The sequence below is a fragment of the Belonocnema kinseyi genome, chromosome 9 (genome assembly GCF_010883055.1).
Source record: "Belonocnema kinseyi isolate 2016_QV_RU_SX_M_011 chromosome 9, B_treatae_v1, whole genome shotgun sequence".
NCBI classification, from domain to species: Eukaryota; Metazoa; Arthropoda; class Insecta; order Hymenoptera; family Cynipidae; genus Belonocnema; species Belonocnema kinseyi.
Genome location: NC_046665.1, coordinates 85,557,965 through 85,583,710, shown reverse-complemented (window position 1 = coordinate 85,583,710; position 25,746 = coordinate 85,557,965). Strand labels below are relative to the sequence as shown.

The 25,746-nt window shown below is 33.9% G+C and overlaps 1 protein-coding gene across 1 annotated transcript in view; it reads left to right on the top strand.

The window, feature by feature from the left end:
* LOC117180626 (potassium voltage-gated channel subfamily KQT member 1-like) overlaps positions 1–25,746 on the top strand; it is a 245,022-nt gene that overhangs the window by 91,933 nt on the left and 127,343 nt on the right. The window contains exons 4-7 of the mRNA XM_033373115.1: positions 9,334–9,468; positions 15,090–15,172; positions 23,769–23,941; positions 24,525–24,647. Of these exons, the coding sequence (XP_033229006.1) occupies positions 9,334–9,468; positions 15,090–15,172; positions 23,769–23,941; positions 24,525–24,647 (514 nt within the window). The remainder of the gene's footprint in view (positions 1–9,333; positions 9,469–15,089; positions 15,173–23,768; positions 23,942–24,524; positions 24,648–25,746) is intronic.

Here is a 25,746-nt window from a genome sequence, read left to right as displayed (position 1 = left end):
CGGTTTGCGTCCGACCCCCGGTACGTTTTCCCCCCCGTGAACGTTGTGCAGCCGAGCGGTTCTTCGGAGGCCGGCCCCAGTCAGCCAATTATAGTAAATCTCCTGAACTCCCCACCACGTCCATGGGAGTTGCGGGTCGCACCGTTAGCTCCTCTCCCTGATCCAGGAGAATTTATGCAATTCCGTTTCGAGCCACGAGAAATTCTCGACGCCGACAAAGGAAACCGGGTTGCTCCTTCACACCCCACTCCGGGTACAAGTGCGGAGGCTAATTTTCCGAGTACTGATCCACCCACGCCTCGAACGCCGAGACCTGGCCCATCTAGCGAGGAGACCCCTCAGTCCTCAGAAGACTTTTTGTACTTCGCCGCCCTTGAAACGCCGGAGACGTTCTCTCCCTCTCTATTTCGATCCCCGGTGGCCAAACGTTTCTGCGGTTCACACCGCCGCAACCTTGAAGCCTCCTTGGACCTCCCGCGCTAACCACAGGATTTCTCTCCTCTTCCTTCTTCCTACCTCTCCCCCCTCCCCCACAAAATATAAACAAATGCCGCACTCGGCGACCACCTAAGTTAAGTATATTTTCGGGGGTAGCCACGCCCGGCCATCTCGCCCATGGACGGTCTGTCGGCCTGGCTAGCGTCGCGGAAACTATCAGCATCCGCCTCTCCACGACGACAGGCACCCCAGAACTAAAGTCCACCCGCTCAGAGCCCGAAGACAATTTGGCGGTCCGAACGTAGGGCTGAAAAAGAATTCTTTCAAATTCCAAAGTTTTGGAAACGCCCCCCCCCCCCCTGTCCCAATGATACGCAAAGTGGTAGAAGCAAAATCACACCCGACACAGCGCGAAACGCTTCCTGGGTATTATTCAGCGAACCGCTGAACCTAGACATCGCCACACCAGGGCCGAGCAGTCGCCCGGATGAGGGTTCCGCACCAATTAATCCATGGCCGATAATCTTATCGACACCGGTACCCAACGTAATTGTGATCGCAGCGCGTTCACTATCACAGCCGGCATCACTAGCTACTAGTGAACCACCGACCACCAGTACGGTGCCACTAGTACCAAACATCGCACTAGCGGACTAACGCTCGTGAATACGCGTTATTCTTACGCCGGACGTCCCCCTGCCCACCTTCGCAGGTATGGACCACGAGGATCCCGAGGCTTTCCTAAACCACTGTGAAGTTTACTTTACAGAAGCCTCGATCGAGCAATAACTCTGTTGAAGGATTGTGATCAAATCCTTGACCGAAAAGGCCTCAAAGTGGCACGAAGTATATAAAACACTTTCGCTGCACTGGGCCAAATTTTGCACGCTTCTTACATAACATTTCGCCGGTGTAGCTGCACTTAACAAGCTACACATTAGGCTCTACGCCACCAAGCAGGAAGAGCGAGAGGCCACCGGTATCTTCTTGCAGAAAAAGTACTTGCTGGCTCTGAGACAGCTGCCCTTGGCCCCGGAGGGCCAAATCGTGTCGCTGCTACTAGAAGCCCTAAAACCCTCAATCAGAAAGGTGCTCAGAGCAGCGAACATAAGCACGTTCGAAGAGATGGTAGAGCGAGCCGTGCAGACGGAGGCGGAAGAAACAGAGGAGACTCCCCGGAAGGCCGCTCGCGAACAACCGGCCAAGAGCACCACAGGAACAGCACACCTTCGGCTGGCGACGAGGCAAACTCGGACCCGATTAGGCCCCCGCCTCAATGCCACTATTGTCCCGGGCGGCACCTCCACAGAGACTGTCCGGTAATCAAGGCACGACAAGCAGCCGCGGTTCCGGGAAACTGGAGGGACCGGGCGGCCGAGGCGGATGCCCCTGCCGCCCCGACAGCGCCAGGAACGCCCCAATCTTAAGCGGTGTCTCGGCCGAACTCAGCGGTTTACCCCGAATCAGGATTCTTCTAGGAAAACGAGAAATCATCGCTGAGATCGACACTTTAGCCTCAGAAAATTTCGTCAAGCAATCCATCTTGACACCCTCCGAGCTATCCGTCCGCACGCCTCCCCCCCCCCCACGCTTTGTTAGCTGCCTCAGGAGCAACGATTCAACTGAATGGTACGGTCAACCTGTCATCTATCATTCAGCAGGCAAATTATCCCGGAAGATTCTACGTAAGCCCAGGATTGAGGGCAGAACTAATCCTGGGCCGGCCCTGACTTAGGCAGCACATGGTCATACACGACCATGTAGCTGATTGTATTTTCGTAGGAACCACCGGACGACAGAGGGTATACCTCAACCACCTCCCCACGACCATGAAATTGCCTCCCCCCGGGGGAGATCATGGTATCAAACAATTTTCCCACCGAGCACCAGACGGAGTTCCGCAAGCTCTTAAAGCTGCACGCGCCTTTGTTTCACGGAGGCAGACGCCTGAAACAGACTGTGGCCAACGTGCAGCACCACATCCAGCCGAAGGGCAGCCATCCATTCTGCGAAGCCCCCAGGAGGTACTCCGACGAGAAACGTTAATATATTGACGTCCAAGTTTGCGAAATGCTTCGCGACGGCATCATTGAGCCTACCACGTCGCCCTTCAGCTCAGCCATCGTAATTGCCGGTAAGAAGGACGGCGATTACCGTTTTTGCGTAGACTAACGCCATTTAAACGGCATGACGGTAGACGCTCCCCAGTGCCTACCGAAGATCCACGAGACATTCAAGGACCTCAGTACGGCCAAAATCTTCTCTACACTGGACCTAAAGAGCGGGTACTGGCAGGTACCAATATCGCCAGGCTCGCGCCAGTTCACCGCCTTCTCAACCCCAGGAGAAGGCCAATTTCAGTTCCGGGTGATGCCTTTCAGCATCAAGAACGCACCCGGCACTTTCCAAAACCTCATGCGCCAGGTTCTGGCCGAGCAGTGGGGAATATACGCCATAGCGTACCTAGATGACATCGTCATTTATTCTAAGAATTGGGAGGAGCATTTACTTCACATAGCCTTAGTGTTCGAAAGGTTAAGCATATATGGATTAACGATCGCACCAGCGAAGTGTAGCTTCAGCCAAACCACCCTACCGTACCTGGGACACATGGTCACTACAGAGGGTAACTCGGCGCATACCAGGCTCGTCGAGGCTATTCGGAATGCCGCCCCGCCTCGAATTTGCAATTGGGTCAAGGAGTACATCCCGAACTCCTCGATCATCCTCGCCCCGCTATCCGACATGTTGTCGACCAAGAAGAGGCCGTACAAGATGACGCCCGAGAATCTGCAGCACTTCGAGACTGCAAAGGCTGCCTTCCAGAAGCCCATCACCCTAAGTAGGCCGGACCACGATTTAAGGTTCGTTCTGCAAACTGACGATAGTGCCCGCGGGATAGGTGCCGTTCTAATGCAGGACGAGCCGGATGGAAAGTGGAGGATAATCTCCTTCGCCAGTGCGAAGTTCTCACCAACCGAGGCTCGGTACCACTGTAACGAGCAAGAGTGCCTCGCCATAGTATGAGCGATAAAGAGGCATAGACCTTTCCTGGAGGACCGTCCGTTTACACATCGGACGGACAGCAAGACACTCACCTTGTTAGAGCGACAGAAGGACACTAGAGACAAGCTAACCAGGTGGGATCTTTTCCTCAGTCGTTTTCCGCGTACGGTGAAACACGTGCCAAGCAAGGAAAACGAACTGCCCGATGCTCTCTCACGGCATCCCAACCCGGGCGAGTTCTCGCCCGGAGAACCCGATATAGAGCAGATGCTACCACCAACGACCAAAACCGCCCGCCCCGACAGCGCCACGGTAGGGCCAGTTTTGAGTGCCTTAGCCCGGCCTCCACTGTGCCACGAGGTAATAGAAGCCCAGCAGGAAGACCCTGTCATCACCAGAGACGTCTTTCAATGGTAGAAATTAGCTGCCACGCCACAGCCGACTTTGCAGAAGAGAAAGTTCCCGGACCGACATCGCTTGACTGACAAGGGTTGGTGGTGCCAGAATACAGCCGGGGCGTAGAGATTGCGGGTACCCACGGCTTTGAGAATGAAAGTCATCTGGGAATTCCACGATGCCGCGATAGCCGGACACCCGGGAACAGACGAGACCATACGCTCAATCAAGGAGAGCTTTTTCTTGCCTGGAATGACCAGAGAAATTCGTCGGTACGTGGCCGATTGCCACTTGTGCATTTGCTGCAAGCCAGTAAAAGGGAAGAGGCTTAGTTACACTAAGAAGAGGCGTCAGTAAGCGCGGCAGAGGGAGAATGGAAAAAGTGTGCGAAAGAAACACGAAAATGGGAGTCGGGGGTAGATAAATTAAAAGAGTTTAAACAAAAGATGGAAAAGTAGAAGTTTAGATATGAAAAAGAGGAGGAAATAGACTCGTTTATTGAAAGGGTGAAGGGTTTCATTGAAAAGGTAAAGGATGAGCTGGGCACTAATGAAGAAAGAGTAGGGGGAAAGAGAGACTGGTGGGATGAGGAATGCTGGGAGAGTAAAGAGAGAATAAAAGAGTGTGTGAGCAAATAAAGAAGAGCGGAAATGGAGAAGGAGGAGTATTACAGGAGGAAAAAAGAACATGAGAAGATGCTGGAAATAAAAAGTCAAAGGGGAAAGGAAGAATATAAATCAGAAGTAGAAAAAGCGATCAAAGAAGGTGGGGTCTGGGATATGATGAATAGGGATAGAGGGGAAAGGAAGGGCGTTAACGAAGAAATAGAAATGGAGGAATGCACGGATTATTTTAAAGGTCTATTAGGGGGAGAGCAAAATAAGATCAAACGGGGAAAGTGTAGGATAGTCCAAGGAGAAATGGAGGAAGAAAACGAGATAACAAGAGAAGAAATGGATGAGGGAATAAATAGGTTAAAAAGAAACAAGGCGACAGGAGAAGATGGGATGGAGAACGAAGCGATGAAGTTTGGAGGAGAAGGGATTAGGGATGGGATGTGGAAGATCTGCAACAAGGTCTGGAAAGGGGAAGTTTGGCCGGAAGAGTGGACGACGGGACTGGTAGTACCGCTTATCAATAAAGGGGAAGGAAAGAAGGTAGAGGAATACAGTGGGATCACTCTCATGTCAGTCGGCTATAAAATATATGCAGAAATCTAAAGAAAAAGGTTGCAGAGTCAAGTAGAACAAAAAGAAAGTATCCCACATTATCAGACGGGATTTAGAAAAGGGATGGGAACTATAGACAACATCTACGTACTTAATTATTTAGTTAACAGAAATTTGGGGAGAAAAAAAAGGAAATTAGTCACTTTGTTCGTAGATTTCAAAGCAGCGTTTGACTCAGTGAACAGAAAAGTGCTATGTCAGGCAACGATAAAGGAAATTTTTACTGAAACCAGGATTAGGGTGAAAATAGGAAAGAAAAAAGGGCAGGTTTTCTAGACAGGCCGAGGTCTAAGGCAAGGGTGCCCGTTGAGTCCGTTACTGTTTACTAGGCAGTCTGATAAGTACCTGAAAATTCTAAGAGATGGCATTAGTATTCACTAATGTGAACCATTTTCATCGAGCTTGATCCTTCAAATGACGCCTGTCAAAACTTCAGCCATTTATGTTTACGCATTTACAAGTTACAGCACTGAGAAGCGACTAACCTCCGAGTTTGTTTAATATGGAAAAATCTGAGTTTCGAGTTTTGATCAAACACTACTATCTTCACAATAAAACGATATCCGAGACCAAGGCCAAGCTGGATAAGTATTACCCGGACTCTGCACCGTCGATTGAAACGATTCATAAGTGGTTTACCGAGTTTCGTTGTGGCCGTACGAGTACAGTTGATGCTGAACGATCTGGGCGCCCAAAAGAGGTCACTACACCAGAAAATGTCAAAAAAATCCATGATATGATGTTGAATGATCCCAAAGTGAAATTAAGAGAGGTAGTTAATGCTGTACGCATATCATTGGAACGTGTGGGCAATATCGTGCATTCAGTTTTGGGCATGAAGAAGCTCTGCGCGCGAGGAGGGCCGCGTTTGTTCACAGTGGACCAAAAACGAATTCGTGTGACAACTTTCCAGCAGAATTTGGCATTATTTTCGTGTAAGCCGACCGAGTTTTTGCGCCGATTCATAACCATGGATGAAACCTGGATCCACTACTACACTCATGAGTCAACGCAACAGGCAAAACAGTGGGTTCACCGGGCCAAAGTGCTCCGAAGCGTCCAAAAACGCAACAATGGGTCGGAAAGGTTACGGCCTCCGTATTTTGGGATGCAAATGGCATAATATTCGTGGACTATCTTGAAAAAGGTAAAACCATAACCGGAGCATACAATTATTGGACTGATTGAAAATCGAAATCGCCGAAAAACGACAGCATTTGAAGAAGAAAAACCCGCTTTATCATCACAACAATGCGCCTGTTCATTCATGCTTAGTTGCACCAGCAAAATTACATGAAATCGGCTTCGAATTGGTTCCTCAGCCACCGTATTCACCAGACCTGGCCTCCAGCGACTATTACTTGTTCCCTAACCTGAAGAGATGGCTCACCAGTAAGCGTTTTTACTCAAATGAGGAGCTCATAGCTGAAACTGAGGCGTATTTTGGAGACCTTCCGATCGAGTACTTTTCGGACGGTATCAAAAAGTTAGAAAATCGTTGGACTCGCTGTATCGACCTAAAAGGAGAGTATGTTAAAAAATAAAACCGACTTTGTCCAAAACAACGTCTCCGTGTTTCATTTTTCAGGGACTCATCAGACTGCCTAGTAGTATCCTACGGGCAGACTTAGAGGAGAAGTTAAAGGAGAAATTGAAAGGAGGAACGGTTTAGGGTGATAGCAAACTATACTCTCTAGCATACGCGGACGATGTAGTTCTATTAGCAGATGATGATAAGAGGATGAACCTAATGATGAGAATCTTCGAAGAGTATGTGGGAACAAAAGAGCTGACGGTGAACGTAGATAAAACAAAGGTGATATGTTTCAGAAATAGGAAGAGCAAGATAAATTACGTTTGGAAGATGAACGGACAAAAAGTGGAAATTGTAGAGGAGTTCTGTTACCTAAGTTTTTGGTTTGAGACAGAAGGGGGAAACGAGCTGCAGGTGAGGAAAAGAATTGAATGTGCGAGTAAAGTAATGGGCCAAGTATGGGGTATAGGAAAGGGAAGTTTCAAGAAGGATTGGAGAATGAGGGTCCGGTTGTTTGATGCGTTAGCGTGGGCGGTGTTGTATTACGGTGTGGAAATCTGGGGATGGAAGGAACATAGGAAAGTAGAGAGCATGCATGAGTGATTTCTGAGGTGGGTATGTTTCGGCGAAATTCGGAACAATGAAGCTAGATGTAATGTGGGAAATTCAAAATGGGAGGAAGAATGGAGAAAAATGAGAAGGGTGTGTAATATTCAAGAAGTGGTTATGGAGTGGCAGGACGTAGAGTTAGAACTATTGGTTAAACAAGGAGAAGAGAGGTGGACAAAGATTATAGATTCGAGGCACAATAGATGGTATATGATGGTCAAAGGGTTGACGGAACCAGAATATCTGCAAAAAATAAAAAAGAAGAAAAATGGAGTAGGGTTGTACGGTTCAGAATGGGAGAAGGAGTGAGAGCATGCAGCTATTGGATGGATGAAGAGGAGAATTTATGCAGAGTATGTGGATACGAAATGGAGTCATGGGCACATATATTAGAGAAATGTACAGGAGAGGAAGAGGGACAGTCGAGTGTGGATAAGTATGTAAGATGGATCTTGGATGACAGTGGACAGGTAGTGATGTGGATGAAGAAATTTGAAGAAGTAAGGGGAAGCAAGGGAGTAGGGCAGAGCCAAACGGGTGATCCTGAAAAGGAACAGTAAAAAGCGAAAATTGTTTTCAATATCGTGGAAAATGCATTTTTTATGATAAGAGGAAACGGAAGCCCTGGAAGCTCGCTCATTTTAGGAATTAACGTCACTACTGTTACTATTGTTTATCCTACGTAATGCGGAAGAGTAGAATATAAGTAGTAGTTAAGTTAGACTAAGGATGGAATTGTAAATATATGTACAGGGAGCGGAGGCCCTCAAACCCGTAAAAGGGAGAGATTAAATACATATATACATATAAAAATGTTTAAAAAGAAGTAACTGAAGAGAGCTATTATCGTTTGCTGAAATGCCTCAAGCAATTATAATCTAATTGTATAAACTTTTACTGGTTAAAGTATAATAATCTTCATCAATACTCTCACGCGATTTACATTATAACTTATTTCAGTAAAACTAAAAAATTTCAAATATTTAAAACAAAATTTTACAAAAGATATATTGAACAAATCTTGACTTAATATCCCAAAATATTCTAAAAGATAGTTAAAAAAATATTATTAATGTATGCCATAATTTGAAAAATACAAGCTAAGGTTGGTTTTGACAAATCATCCTTTTGAAAAATCGTTATTTTTCAAAAAATTCAAGATGATTATATAAGGGTTCAAATAAAAAATGTCTTAGTAAAAATGGTAAATATTTATAATAACTAATTATTAATCATTATTATACTTCTTCAAAAATATCATTTCTTCAGAGCTTACAAATTGTTTCGAATTGTTATAAAATTTTGGAATGATATAGTTTCTAAATACTTTTTTTTTAAACCTATAAAAATTAGCCTTGACTTTAAAAGATATTAGCGCAGTCCATAATCTAGATTAAAATATTTTTTAACAGTAGAAAAGCTTATTAAATTGTGTATTTAATAGGCCTTTGTACAAGTAATTTGTTCGGATAGGTATTAAATTATCACGTGCTAAAAACAAAACAAAAATCGATTTTTTAGGAATTTTTTATTTCCACTTTAATTTTTAATAGCGACTACGTCGACGAATTAATTAATTCGATATTTCATGAAAGTGATAACCACACTTTCACCTTTCATCTAAGACATTAAGCATGGCAAAATCTTCACGATTTCAATAAAATTCTATACGTGACCTTACTTATTTGATTTGAATAAATTTTTATTTAGAACAAATAAATATCTTGATTACATTAAATAAATGACTTGTTTGCTCGAAGCTTAAGGTTCTTGTTTTAAATCAAGTTAAATTTTTGGGAAAATTTATTAAATTTTATATACAATTTCCAAAAATGTTCATTTTTTGGTTAAGAAATGTTAAGTATAAGACACCCATCTTTTAAACTGTCTGTCGAAATCCATTTTGCTAAACGTGATAACATGCAATTTTGTCCATTTTCGAGAAAAATGGTTAAAAAAAAGACGTTTGTTACATAGACTGAGATGCGACAGAGATTGTAATCTGAGAGTCCGGGATCGATTCCTACTGGTAGCATTTTTAGCCATTTTTTTAAATTGCAACTTACTATTAGATTTACTTAAATCAAGCCAAAATATTAATTTGTTGTTTATTTGTTTCAGATTTTGTATCGTTTTCACGTGTTTGGTCCTATCCGTGTTTAGTACGATAGACGAGTACCAAGAAGACGCCGGAGTATTACTTTTTTACATGGAAATGGTTGTCGTTGTCTGGTTCGCCCTCGAGTTTTTCTTTAGGTAAGAAAATAAAACTCCCACCATTCCTTTAGAAAATATAAACTACCTTTCATTTTTACAAATAAAGTGTATAGGGGTGAGGATTTCATAAATGGCCAATTAATGCCTCCAATGAATTCGCTATCCCTTGCGAACAATTTTTTAAAATAATTTTATTTCTGTTCTCGGATTTTCTGTCTTTGTATTTCTAATGGACATTCTCATCATCAATTTGATCATCACTTTTATTTTTCCGCATAAAAAGGGTTACCCGGAATTAAGATCAGTTAATCAGAAATTCAAATTAGAAGCTTTAATTGGCCGAATTGTATTTATTCCCAGTTTTCTTAATGTGGACGCCATTTTTAGAAAATAATAAAATTTATATTAAATGACGAGAAGGAAGACAATTTGGAAAATAAAAATTAGGGAATATGGTTATTTTGTAAATTAAAATTATATAAAATAGCGAAGAAACATGAGAAAAATGTAAAAAAAATTACCCAAAATAGTGATTCGGTAAATTAAGAATTATGTAAGATAGTACGTCGGTACAATAAAAATCATACATATGTAAATTGTGGAATTTATCAAATATAAGTTATTATAAATTATTTTAAATAAAAATAAGTATGGAACTGAATTAAAAGGAAAAAAGCCAGATCGCTTTTTGGTTGGGAATCGATAGGTTTTAATTGAAAATTCAAGTATCGAGTCGAAAATCTATGTACTTTGTTGAAAAATCGCTCTTTTTGGTTTAATTCCATTGTATATATTACAAATTTAAGTATTTCTTCGTTAAAATATCGACTACAACATTTTTCATTTAAAATATATATTTTTGGAATGAATATTTAATTAATAATTACTACTGAGTTATTAATAATTATTAATTACCAATTACGTTTTGATTGAAAATAAATCTGCTTGATTGAAAAATTAGTTATTTTTAAAAAATTAGGTTTTTCTTTGGCTGACAACTAACTTTTCGATTGAAAATTTAACTAATTCGATTATTCGATTATTCGATTATTCTAGTTAAAGACTCATCGGTTTAGTTGAAAATTCATCTTTTTTTTTAATTGAACTATTTAAGTTAAAGATTCATCATTTTAGTTAAAAATGTATAACTTTGTTTGAAAATGTAACTATGGAAAATTAGTTTTATTTGGTTATAAATTAGTTTTTTACCGGCAAATTTAACTTTTTCAATTAAAAATTACATCATTGCAGTTCATCATTGCATTCATCTCTTTGGTTAAACATTCACTATTTAACTCAACATTCAACTATTCAATTGCTGGCTGACAGTTTATTTTTTTAATTAAAAATTCATGTATTTTTGTGAAAATTCATCTTCTTTGGTGGGAATTAATCTTCTTGGTTGAAAATTCATCTTTTTTGCTGTAAATCCAACTATTTCAGTTAATGATTCGTCAGTATTAACATTTAATATTTCAATTTGAATAAAATCATTTCTTCAACCGAAAATGTAACTATTTCATTTTTGGTGGAAAAATCATCTTTTTTAGTTGAAAGTTCAGCTATTTGTATTAAAAATCAGCTATTCGTTTAAAATTTCTTCTACCTTCTTGAAAATCCACAATTTTACTTCAACGTTTTGGAACCTTCAGTTGTTTCAATTGAATTTAATATAGTAAAAGTTTCTTTGTATTATTATTCAAATTCATGGACTTTAGTGACAAATTCATTATATAATTATTATTATTATTTAATTATTCAATCAATCGATCGTGCTAAAATAGTAAGGGATATCTTGTAATATTAATTGAATCCCTAGAAACTCAAAAAGACATTATTTGTACGCTTTTTTTGTATTTGCATTTGCATTTGTATTTGTATTTGTATTTTCTTTTTTATTTGTATTGGTATTTGTTTTTTTGTAACTGTATGCATATTCCTAGTCAATTGTTTTAAAATATGCGAAATAATTGAATGGCTCCTCGATATGAAAAATTATGCCTGGGAAAAACATGAGATACCCGGAAAAAACCTGAAATTTTCAGGGTATTTTTTCCACGATTTAAGTAGACACCATGTAATACCAAAACAAGAATTCTTGTCAGTTTAATAAAATTTCGTTGAATTTTTTAATTAAAGAGAACTTTTTTAAGATCACAAGAATTCTTCTATATTTAACAGAATTTTGTTAAGTCAATTAGAACTGTTCTTTTTATTCAACCAATATACTGTTGTGTTATCTGGAAATTTGGTGAATTTACTAGAATTCTTATAAAATAATAAGAATTCTTTAAATCTGATCGACTTGCTTTTAATTTTGTAATTGACTAGATTTTTATTTTCACTATAATTAAGCGAGAGTGGTCCTAAGTCGGCACATTAAGAATTTTTGTCAATAAACCAGAGAGGAAACTCCCCATGACTACAAGAAAATAGAATTAACCAAAATTCAACGAGAAACACAGAAACAAAAGGACACCTACTAGAGACAAAACACATGCATTCAAAACACAACTAAACTAAAAAAAAAACAAGAGACCAGTGACATATGGAATTGAAACAAAACAAGATAATATAACTCAGGAATAACAACAAAGGTAAAAAAGGTGCCGACTCAGGACCACCTGTTTGGTGCCCACTCAGGACCACTACAAATGTTTATACATTTTATGCAATTACGCACACGAAATAAGTCCGAATGAAAAATGGACATTATCATACGAAAGTACGCAGAACGCAGAAATCAACGGACTTAATTGATTGAAATTTTCGATATATTTAGACAATGTATCTACTTCACAAGAATGGAAGAAAATAGAATTCCGTTTGCATGAAAGATTTATACCCCCCTCATGCTGTCATTCTTCTAAATTCACTAGAAATATGTCTTAATTCTGTAGAAATTTGATGCATTAGAATTCTGTGAAATTCAGTAGAATTTTGGTGAGTTCCCTAGATCTCTTATAAAATCACAAGAATTATTTTAAGTTTAATACAATTTTTCTAAACTTTTATATTAGCTATATTTTGATTAAGTTGACTGCAATTATGTTAAACCAACTCCAGTTATATTGAAATTTTTAAAATTTTTTCTAAAATTACAATAATTCTTTTAAATTTATTCAAATTTTGTTATGTTAACCAGAATTATTATTTTTAATTCACGAATGTTTTGTTGATTTCCCTAGAAATATGCTAAATTTACTTTAAATATATTAAATGCAATAGAAATCTGGTATATTTACTAGAATTCTAATTAAATAAGTCCTTTTAGTTTATATTCAATTTTTTTAATAATTAGATTTCTGTTATGCTTACAAGAATTATGTTAAATTAACTGCAGTCATATTTAATGTTTTATAACTTAGTTAAAATCACAAGAATTCTACTATACATTTTTAATAGATTTTCAATCAGTTACTAGAAATATTATTCTTAATTAACAAAATTTTCTTCTGCATTTAGTAGAAATATGTTAAATTTAGAAATTTGATAGAAACTTGGTCAATTTACTAGAGTTTGGGCTAGAACTCGGTAAAAATCGCCACAAATTTAACGAATTTAAACAAAATTTTGAATCACTCTAATTTTTTTTAATTCAATAGGATTCTGTTAAATTATCGAGAAATAAACTCATTTGAAAAAATTTCGATTTCCTAAAGTTCTGTTAAATTGACTACAATTCAAGACGTGCAGGATAAAAAAAGTTAATTTCAGTTCCATCCATTATGTTTATATAAGATAATTTGTAATCATTTATGTTACAAGAATAGAATATCTGATGACGGAATCAGCCTCATTCTGAAAGTGCATAAAGAAATTTCCAATAAAATCGTCCGGATAAAGGCGTAATAAAAAGTTTTTCCTTTTTTAATATCACTAGAAATGATGCTGAAGTCCAAGCGTTTTTACGTGTGGGAAAGCATAATAAAACTGAAGATAGAGAAAGAATAAAAAATATTCTTCTTTTAATATTCTGCGACTCCTACAGGTTTTATTTAGTTATGATTTTAAGTAATTAGACAGCGTTTGCAAAGTCGTAAGGTTATTTTGTCAAGCGATGTTCATTGGCTGCTCGGCCTTGTATCGATGCACGCGCTGTAAGTGTATGTAGCATCTTGCGTTTGCCCATTGAGTATTCTAGCATGAGGTCGCGGTCATGAGAGAATAGGTGGAAATGTCAAGAAGATTAGCACAATTGGTACATCTTTTAATGGGAATGCGTACGCCATTTTGGAAAAAATATTCTAAATGTAAAATAAAGTTATAAATCTACAAATAATTAATATTTGCCAAGTTCAGAATGCATTTGCGCAATTCGGTATTATTTCGTAAGACTAAAAAGTCTTTAAGGCCATGTGATGAGTATAACAGCTGATCAAGTCAGTCGTAAGATCAATGTTTTTTCACCCATATTGAAAAATAAAAGTTTAAATAACGCGGAAATTTTTTCGGGAAATGTTAATAAATATTAAAGGATCGTTTGTGGTCTTGCAAAGAGTTTGAGGAAGAAAAAAATGTATTTATGCAAATAATGATTATCGACGGATACATTTAGGTTTTACAGCAGAAGTTTGACTTTTAGCTTTCTCTGACGGTAATCATGAAATCTGCTTTGCCTACAGACCCCTCGAAGTTCGAAGTTGTCTACTCGCTGCGCTAATGCTGCTTCGATACAGCTGATACCAGACATTGCAAAATTCTCGCATCCCCACATGTTTATATTTTCATGCACAGTTTGTCGGCAAAAATGCTCTTGCGCATCATCAAATGGCACATCGTAAGATGGCGGCTCTCCCCACTCATGGAATTCTCCCCCCTCCCGTGGATTCAACCCCGCTCGTCCAAGTTAGGATGGCATGCCTAGTCCCGTGTTTCCTATGTCCATGCTCGCAGGGTTTGACGACAGCACGGTTGGTATTTCTCAAAAATAGTAATGAAAAAAAAACTTTTTTTCACTATTCTAATTATTTAGGACCAGAGACACATTCTTGCATGCCTTCTATTTATCGTGCCAAATTTTTAACACGATATCTCATTCCGTGTGGACGTAAGTTGGGAAAGAAAACTTCCACTGGTATTTTCTTCAAAAAAATGTTTTCTCGAAATTTCGACCGGAACAAAGCAGAGACATGGACTTTATTACCTCCTCTTGAATTTCCCAAACTTTCAGAGCGATACCTCCTTTCGTTTAGACGCAAGTTGGGAAAGAAAAATTGAAGACCAGATTTGGTCACGTGACCCTCTCGTCACATGGCCTTAAACGAAAAAGTAATGGAATATGACTGATCAAATACATTCAAAATTTGACAAATATTACCATTCGCAGATCGACTTACTTTTTACGTTTAAACGTAATGCTAGAATAATACATTCAGACCAATGAGCGCTTCCCGCGCTTAAGGCCTTTTTTGAATTGGTCAGCCACTGACGCGAGCGAGACCGTACAGGGACAGTGGTGGGAGGGGACGGAACTGCGCCACTTGAAATTTCTAAGAATGGGGGACTTGGAATAGATGCGCTTTGAAATAAGCAAGACTGCACTGTATGTAAAATAGTGATTACGTTGTACGATTTTTGGTAAAATAAGTATTAAGGCAAATTTAATTTTTGAGTACGTTCATGCGTCTCCTAATTAAGCTTTTTAACATTTTTTCCAGGTTATGGTCCTCAGGATGTCGCTCGAGATATCAAACGGCCATTGGCCGGCTCAAATTCCTACGAAGGCCCTTTTGCATCATAGGTAAGAAGAATTTAATTATTACAAAAATATGTTAATTTTGTATAAAAAAGCAATCCAGTTCATCAAAAAAACTAATTGGAAAGAAACTTAATGTATTTTTATCGAAATAGTTGCATTTGTAGCCAAGAAGATTACTTTTCTACCAAAAACGAAGTTGAATATTCAATCAAATAAGTAGTTGCATTGTTAACCAAAAAATGTCAATATTCAAGCTAAATGGAATGGTTAAGTTTGCAGTAAAAAAAAAGAATTTTAGCAAAATAGTTAACTTTTTAATGAAAAATCTAAATCTTCAACCAAACAAAAAAAAGAAAAAAATTCCCATAAAGTAGTTAAATTTCTAGTCAAGTAGTTGAATTTTAAAGTTAACAAGATGTTAATTTTATGTGCAGAAGATATAAATTCAATGAAAGAGACGATTTTTCAACAAAATACAGAAGTATAAATTTACAACCTGATAGCTGAACTTTCGAATAAAAATGGTCAAGTTTCCACCTGAAAGTTAATTTTTTAACAAAAGACACGTTAATTAAAAAAATTCGCCGTAAAATAAAGGAATCTTACAAAAATTTTAATTTCAAATACAAGAGATGAATTTTAATTCAAAAGATTTAGGTGCCTCAAATTAGTCGGTTTTTATAAGAATACAAAATACGGCTATAAGGATGAATTGATTGATGTAATTTTTTTACCATAAAACTAAAAGGCTTATACATGTGCATGACTGGAGTCCTTTTTTCAAATTTTTTTTTTTAACTGAAAATATGCTGAATTTTCTGCGCCTGTAAATGAGCAAAGCGTTACTGAGAGTGTAACCATGGTGAATAGAACACAGGCGCTCACTATTTCAAAGTGTGTTTCAATTACCCCAAACAAATAACAATAAGAACATTTTTCGAAAAAGAGCTCTAGTCGTGCACATGTTAAGCCTTCAGATTATGTGGTGCAAATATTACATTAAACAATTCATCATTGTAGCCATACTTTGTATTATTCTAAAAACCGACTCGTTCAAAGCACCTTAACTTTATACCAAAAGGTGCATTTTACCAAAAAAAAACATGAAAATTGATTTTAAAGAAGAGTTGAGTTTTCGACGAAAAAATATGAATTTTCTTTTAAAAATGAATTAGTTAAATTTGTAATAAAAATTTGATATTCAAACAAATAAACAAAAATACAATTACAACAAAATTGTGTATTTTAATTTTGAATGAAAAAAGTGGAATTCAATAATAAAAGAACAATTTTCCACAAAGTAGATGAATATTCAAGAAAAATATGAAGTTTTAACTTAATAAATTAGTTTTTAACTATCAAGGATCAATTTTCAACCAGAAAATGAATTTGAACAAAAAAAAGTTTTTAAAAAGAAGTTAAACTTTCAACCAACTAGTTGAATTTCAAACTAAAAAGGGTCATTTTTTAAAAGAAAATGGAATATTTAAATTTTCAGTCAAAATATTTAATTTTTGACGAAAAATAATAAATACATTTTGAAGCGAATAGTTTAATTTTTAAGCAAATAGATAATTCCTAAATAAATAAAAAAACTAAGTTTAACAAAAAAGTTCAATTTTCATCTAGTTAATACAATTTTAAACCAAAAAAGATTTTGGTTTTGAATTTAAAAAAATTCAATCTAAAATGAAGAATTTTTCACGAAATAGATGAATTTTCAACAAAATACATTAACATGAATTTTTCATTAAAAAATATATATTTTTAATATGAAAAATGTTTAACAAAGTGATTCAAGTTTCAACCAACTGGTTAATTTTCCAGTCAAAAGAGATCTAATTGAAAAAAACATTTAAATTCAACCAAAATTTGATTCCAAACCAAAAAGATGAAATATTGACCAAGAACGTTCATTTTCTACCTAAAAGATAAGTGTTCAACAAAACATGTTCATGAGCATAATTGTCTAAGTAAATAGTTGAATTTTCAAGTAAAAACGATCAATTTTCAACCAAGCTTGAAATAGTTAAAATTTCCGTCAACAAAATTAATTTCTCACAAAAAAATAACAAATTTTCACCAAAATAGTGAATTTTTTAACTAAGTAGATGAATCTTAAAATGAAAAAAATAAATGTTTAACAAACCAGTTAAACTTTCCAAATGTGGTTAAAGTTTTAACGAAAAAGTATTTTTATTTTGAATAAGAAACAGCTGAATTAAATAAAAATACAAGGATTTTTCATAAAATACATGGCCTTTCAACCAAAGTGATGAATTTTGAGATGAAAAAAAGAATTTTTAACAAAATGCAGGAACATGAAGTTTCAACCAAATAATTGAATTTTTAATTTAAAAATATCAATTTTCAACTTAAAAGAAAAATCTTGAACAGAAAAAAAATCAATTTTTAACAAAGTGGTTCCACCAAAGAAAGATTAATTTGCAACAAAATACATAAACACGAATTTTAAAGCAAATAGTTGAATTTCCAACTAAAGAAGATCAATTTTCAACCCAAAATGAAATATTAAAATTTTCATTTAAAAAAAGTTTTAGGCGCTAATTATGAGTTTATTACGGTTTTTGAATACAAATTTTTAATACAATTTTTTCAACTTATTGAAAACTCTTAAGTTATAGTGATGTAATAATTAATGCAATTTAACAAACATAATTATTTAAACAAAATACTATTCTTTCTACCTACCTTCTCCTATAGAAATGCTTCATAGTTGCGTTTTTTCTTAAATTTTATCCTTTTTGCCAACTTTTAAAGTAAAGTGCGGTAATAATTGATTCAAGTGAAGAAGCATAGTTTTTTAAACAATTTTTTATTGTTTAAAATAATATTTTCTTCTAATAATGCTATGAAGTTGCGGTTTTTTAAAAAATATTTAGCTTTTTGTCCACCTTTTACTTATAACCGATTAATAATAAATAATTGCAATTTAATAAACGTAATTGTTCAAACAATTTGTCATTGCTTATAACTATCTTTTTTTAAATAATACCTAGAAAGTTGCGATTCTTTCTGAAAGTTTAAACTTGGTTTTGGCTTTTTAGTTACGAACAAATAGTGTATAAATATAAGACAGAATCAATTTTTATACAATCTCTTTCATTTTTGTAAATATATTTTTACGAAATTAAACAGATATTGGAACTACTCTTTAAACTTTTTTGTAGGGAGCATATTAAATTTTATTTCACCTGGAACTAGTCACTGGGGGCCTTTTTGTTGAAATTAATATTTATTATATGTTTCCGATTAAAAAGTTAAAGAACAACTGAATAACAAAAAGACAAAGTCAAAACTAAGTTTAAAAACTCCGTTAAATCCGCGACTCCTCAACTATATTCTATATGCTACGAGAAAAATGCTACGAAGAATAATAAATTGCTTAACAAACTTTTTTAACTTTTAATTTTTAGTAGCAAGTATTATTTTATGCATTAAAATCAAATTATAATTAAACAAGCAACAAAAATCACTATTGTTGCAAAAAACTGGCAAATCTCAATTTTTTAATCATGGATTTTTTTAGGACCCTATGCAACCAACTTATAGGGTAGATATTCAAAAAGTACTTTTTCATTCATATTCTATACAGCTAATTGCAAAGAAAAGTGTTCAGTTTTAACTCGACCCACCTAATATTAAATATTCTAAACTATATTTACAAAAACGTATTTTTTTCTTATAGAAACCTTCTTGCGGAACCCCTCACTATATTTTTTTAACGATTCTTTTTAATATGTTTTTTTTACGTGAATTCAAACAACTTTGGTTGCTATATGAATTAAAATTCGAAGAAAAATAATTGGAATATCCTAGTGCACACTCGTAAAAATTACACTTATTAAATTCTCCCCTGTCTGTCATAAATGTCCCCTGGGAAAATATTGTGACAATTTTCCATGAAAAAGCTTCTTTGATTTACAACTTCCATTTTAGCTGTAACCATACTCAAAAGATGGTACTCTGATTTTTATTAATTCTTAATTACACATTTTTTGTATTGCTGTAATTTGTGTGAACTTTAATGTCTATTTGAAAAGCTTTAAGATTTCGAAAGTAGTAGCCGAGAATAAAGACCCCATGCTAGTTGCCAAAAAAAAGGAGTAACAAAATTTAATTGCGAATTGCTGCACTTAGTTTGAAGCTGCTGATTAGACAGGAACTGTTTTCATCCAGCTTAAGCCAGACGATATACTCAGAAAACCATAAAAAAATTTATTTTATAAACAAGAAAATATTTGGTTGACTCAACTAAATTTTTTGGTTGTTTTAATCCAATTTTTTTGTAGGTGGAGTATTTGGTTAATTAAACAAAAAAATTTTGGGTTAATTAAACAAAAAAATTTTGGGTTAATCAAATATTTTGTTGAATCAATCTAAATTTAATTCTACAAATTTTTCAGATATATATATAAAAAAAAACAATTCCTTCTGTTCAATAAAATTTTTTTTAGAGTGCAGATCTGTATCAGTTTTTGTATCTTCAGCTTTTTTATTAGTCTCAAGTAAATTGATTGTAACAAGAAAATAAATTTTTGAGAAAACAATTCTAGTGTAAAAATGTCATGGGATATGCTTGTAAAATATGAAATGTAATAGGAAACTTGGAGCTGACATACAATGAAATCGATCTAGCAGATAATCAACAATAAACTGCTGAAAGAAATCGAAACTTTCTGAACTTCAGAATCATATTATTATCAAGAAATTTATAGTTTTTCTTTTAAAAAATGTAAGAATCTCAGTCACAACGGCGACATTTTAAAAGTGTGACATCAGATTTAAGACATTTCTTGCAGCAGTGGGCTATACAAAATAAATTATATCTTATGTAAAGATGTGCTGAGTTATAATTATCTGGAGTGACTTAATAGTGTGGTTATAGGAGTGGTTTCAATAGTTAAACCACAAGGCTCATATTTTGAGACTTTTAAATACTATTATATGATAATTAAATCCTAAGCAATCCCCCGTTTAAGGGAGAACCTAAAGAAATAATTTTTCAACTGTATCGATAACAGGCTTCACGAGCCACAATACTCTATAAACTAGGGGAAGAGGATAATTTTGACGCAATTGGATTAATCGATTCTTTAAAATAAAATTAATGTCGATGCTTTATTACTAAATTCGATTTGAAACGCTTTTAATTTCTGACATTTAAAGTAAAAATATTTTATTTTTAACAAACTACATTAATTTTGAACCAAAAACATAAAAACTTAAATTTTCAGTTAAGAAAAGTAATTTTCAACAACAAAATTTATTTATAAAAAAATAAATTTTAAACAAGATAGTTAACGTTTGAAACAAATATTTTAGACTTCACACAAAAAGATGAATTTTAAAAGAAAAATGTAATAGTTGAAATTGCACGCAAATAATGTTTTGATTTTAAATTCAAAATAGTTGGATTCCTCGAAAAAGATGAATTCGTAACCAAAGAAAGGAATCTTCAACAGATTAAATGAACTGCAAACAAAGTACTTAAACTTTTACATTATTTCTGTGACCAGTTAGGAGGATGCCCCCCCCCCCCCCCCCCCCCCCCCCCCCAAGACGTTAAAATCCTTTTAAGTTGCAAATTCTATTTATTTTAAAATTCATATTGAGAATTTTTTAAATTGACGTTTTTTTGTTGTTTAAGATTCATATTTTACGTTGAAAATCGATCCCTTATAGTTTAAAATTCAACTATTTGGTTGAAAATATTCATGTATTCTGTGTAGAAAATTTAATTAATTGGTTGAAAGTTAAACTATATGCTTCAAAATTCATTTTTCTGTATTTTGTTTAAAATTATTATTTTTTGGTGAAAAATTAATCCTCTTTGTTGAACATTCATATTTTTCGCTTGATGTTCGCCTATTTTTTTTTAATTTCTCTATTCTGTTGAGAATTAGGTACTTATTTTTTAATTTAACAGTCTTTCTTTAATTGCCATCTTTTTTGGTTAAAAATGTAACTAAATGATTGAAAGCTGAACCACTTTAGTAAAAACTTGTTTCTTCAGATGAAGATTCATCTTTTAAGTTGGAAAAGGACTTTTGAAAAATATTGGACAAATTTAAGGACGATGAGATACTTCGTTTTATTAAACATTTATTTTATTATTTAGGATTCAGCTATGGGGTAAAATATTTCACTATTTGTTGATTTTTGTTGTTGTAATTTTGAGTTCAAAATTAATTTTTTTTATAAAAATTTAACTATTCCATTTTTTGTTGAAAATTGATCCTTTTTAATTGAAAATTCTACTATTTGGTTTAAAATTCAACTTTTTTGGTAGAAAATTAATGTCCTTGTTTGAAAATCCATGTGTTTGATTTAAAATTCAAATATTTTGTTGAAAATTCACCTATTTAAAAGAGAATTTTTCAAATTAAAATATTTTATGTGTAGAAATTCAACTAATTGTTTGAAATTTAAACGACTTTGTCAAGAACTTTTTTTTAAGATTAATTTTTTTAGTCTGAAAATTTATCCAATTTAGTTAAGAATTCAACTATTTGGTTAAAAATGTAACTTTTGCGATTAAAAGTTAATTGGTTTTTTTATTTAAGATTAAGCTATTGGGTGGAAAATTGTACTATTTTGTTACAAATTAGTTTGTACTTTTTAGTTGAAAAATAATTTTTTAATGAAAATGTGAAGTATTCCATTTTTTGTTGAAATGTGATCCTTTTTAGTTTAAAATTCTACTATTTGCTTTGAAATTCACCTTTTTTTCTAGAAAATTAATTTTCTTGTTTAAAAATTCATCTGTTTGATTTGAAATTCAACTGTTTTGTTAAAAACTTCTCCATTTAATTCACAATTTTTTTAACTAACGCATTTATGATGTGAAAAATTGAACTCATTTTTTAAAATTTGAACTACTTCGTTAAAAACTTTTTTTTAAGATTCATCTTTTAGTTGAGAAATTGGACCCTTTTAGTATAAAAGTCAACTATTTGGTTGAAAATTACTGTTTACGTATTTTATCCAACATTATTCTTTTTTGATTAAATTCAACTGTTTTTATTTCAAATTAAAATCTTTTTGGTTGAAAATACAACTCATTTGTTGAAATTTTTTTTGTTCTTGTTTGGGAATTAACATTTTACCAGGAAATGTAACTACTTCATTTATTGTTAAAAATTTATCTTTTTTAGATGAAAATGTCACTCTTAGCTTTCAAATTCATGTTTCTGTATTTAGTTTAAAATTAATATTTTTTTTGGTGAAAAATTAATTTTCTTGGTTAAACAGTCATCTTTTTTATATGAAGTTCAACTATTTTGTTGAAAATTCCTCTATTCTATTGAGAAATTGGAATTTTTTATTGCATTCTTTTTAATTGCTATAATTTTTCGTTTAGAATACTAACTGATTGAAAGTTATACCACTTTTTTTAAATCTTGTTTGGTTAAAAATTGAACCAATTTCTTTAAAGTTGAACTATGTTAATAAGGCTCTGCCTAGTCGTAACGAAACTTTGGGGTAGCTAGAAAACGGGGTGTACTTTTAAGATGAAAATTAATTTTTTTTAATGAACATTTAGCTATTTCATTTTTTTCTTGACAATTGATCCTTTTTAGTTGAAAATTCTACGATTTGTTTGAACTAATTGTTTGAAATTTGAACTACTTTGTTAACAACTTTTTTCACGATTCATCTTTTGGATTGAAGTTAAATTTATTTTTTCATTTGAGATTCAGGTATTGGGTGCAAGATTTCACTATTTTGCTGGAAATTTGTTTGTACATTTTAGTTGAACAATAATCTTTCGAGATGAAAATTTAACTATTCTTTTTTTTTGAAAGATTATCCTTTTTAGTTTAAAATGTTACAATTTATTTTAAATATTATATTTTTGTTGGAAAATTATGTTTTTGTTTTGAAATTAAACGGTTCTGTTAAAAATTCCTCTATTTATTTGAGAATTTTTCAAATTAATATATTTTTAGGTAGAAAATTTAACTGATTACCTGAAAGTTGAACTACTTTGTCAAAAACTTTTTTAAGATTCATCTTATAGGTAGATAATAATTGACCCCTTTTGGTTTAAACTTCAACTATTTGGTAAAAAATTCATCTTTTTGATTAAAAATTCAATAATTTTTTCATTAAAGATTCAACTATAAAATACAAAATTTCACTATTTTTTTGACAAATTGTTTGTAGTTTTTAGTTGAAAATTAAGTTTCGTAAATAAAAATGTAATTATTCCATTTATAGTAGAAAGTTGATTCTTTTTCGTTAAAACTTCTATGATTTGTTTTAAAATTCACCTTTCTTGGTAACAAATCTTCTTGTTGGAAAATTCATCGTTTTAATTTGAAATTTAACTATTTTAATAAAACTTCATCTATCTAATTAAAAATTTTGTTGATTTACATATTTTGTATGTAGAAAATTCAACTAATTGTTTGAAAGTTGAACTACTTTGTTAAAATTTTTGTTTAAGATTCATCTTTTACGTTGCAAATTGATCCCTTTTAGTTTAAAATTCAACTCTTGGTTCAAAATGAATCTTTTTTTTATTCAAGTCAACTGTTTTAAATGATCGTAAGTGAAAGACACACGTTGTGTTTAAGGGTTTAATTTTAACTTAATTTTTTTTAAATTCTAGATGTAATCACTATTCTCGCGAGTGTGGTTGTCCTTGCCATGAGAAGCAGTGGGGTTTTCGCAGCGAGTGCTCTACGAGGACTTCGTTTTTTTCAAATCCTCAGGATGGTGAGAATGGATCGACGTGGTGGCACATGGAAACTCCTTGGAAGCGTTGTATATGCTCATCGACAAGTAAGGAAATGAACATTACTAAAAAAAAAAAATTTAATGAGATTAGAATCGAATTGAAAATCCTAATTAACGTCCAATAATCATGTTAATGTGCTTAATTCCTCAAAACAAAACCAAGAATCCAACAAACAAATTTAGACAACCAACATAAAGTGTTCGTATTGTAATTTCAAAAAGATAAGAATTTTCCTAAAAAAGAAATTCTTTTTTGGGCAAAAAATTCAATTTGGGCAAATTTGTTCGTTCGATTCCTAGTTTTATTTTCACGAATTCTGCACATTAACAAATAATTGTCTACAAGAAGAAGAATCGTCTTCTGTAAATGATAGAATTGAGATTGCAATTCCGGAAATTGTATTCTAGAATCGGTTGGATTCGCTTCCTGTCCAACAAAAGATCGTCGACTTCAAAAAGACATATTTCCCTTCTTTGTTAGGACAACCAGAGTCCCTTCCTAATAGCATTCATAGCGTGATGACGTCGATTATTCTCCAAACCCTATTTCTAGCGAGGAAAAAAAAATATTCTAAAGAATGAAATATTGGAAGATAGTGTCTGACTGACAGTTGCGATTGTGTTTCAGGAACTTATCACAACTCTATACATCGGTTTCCTGGGGCTAATATTCGCCAGTTTTTTGGTCTTCCTTGCCGAGAAGGACGATGTTCACTTCGATAATTTCGCCAAAGCGCTATGGTGGGGAGTGGTAAGCAATCGTCTCCAACTCATTTATCTTCATTTTTACGACTCTTTCCCAGTTTTCCCTCCTTATTTTAGTAAAAAAACTTTTTTATTTTTCTTTCGTCGAAAGAAACTTTAGTTTTTAAAGAGAAATTAGGATTATAAATCTGACTATCAGGCGAGGATGACTTTGGATAGAATATAAATAAGAATCTGAAGCCCAAATGCTCTCAAAACACGAATAAGTTCTCTTAAATACAATTATTGTCATCATGTTTCAAGTCGACATATATGTTGTCAACAAAATATGAATTTTCAAGAAAATACCCTACCGGCCAAAAATTTGGGTTCATTTAGAAAAATCGTTTTTTTATTTATCGGTTGAACTATACCGGAGCTAAAAAAATGTATCTTTAAAAGGTTGATTGTTTTCGAAATTCTATCTAAAATAAGCCCAGGGAGAAACCTATTTGTCTACGTTTTTAAGTAGATATTGCAAAAATAGTGTAAATTTCAATGTTTTCTTAAATTTTCAATATCCTCCGAAGTATTCAACGTGTTTCAATGTTCTTTTCGAATTGCAAGAACTTGAAGTTGTAATAAAAAAGTTGCATACATTTGAAAACATCTTATCTGAAGGCAAATCAGAATAAAAGTTAAATAAATATATATTTTGAAGAAATTACATAGAAAATTCATGATTATATGTTTCATATATTTTACAAAAATATTTTTTTTACTAAAAATAATATTTCAATTTTCCCAACTTCTTGGTTACAAATTTAAGTTCTTGCAATTCGAAAAAACATTTTTTGCGATTAATACTCGTAAGCTGTTGTGATACGGTGAAAAAAAACTTTAAAATTAGCCCAAGAACATTGAGAGAAAGGACTTGAAATTTTAGCCAAAAAAGATTTTTCAGTCATCAATTAACCCTTAAACGGCCAAAACGCCACTACCGGGACACTACTTTTCAACGGCCAACAACTAAGACTATTCGACACTAGAAAAAATTGAGACACATACGAGGGTAGTTCAATAAGTCCTTACAATGAAGTATAAAAACAATTTTTTTTGGGTAAATTTTTTTTTATTTTTCAACATAATCTCCTTGGAGCTCTATA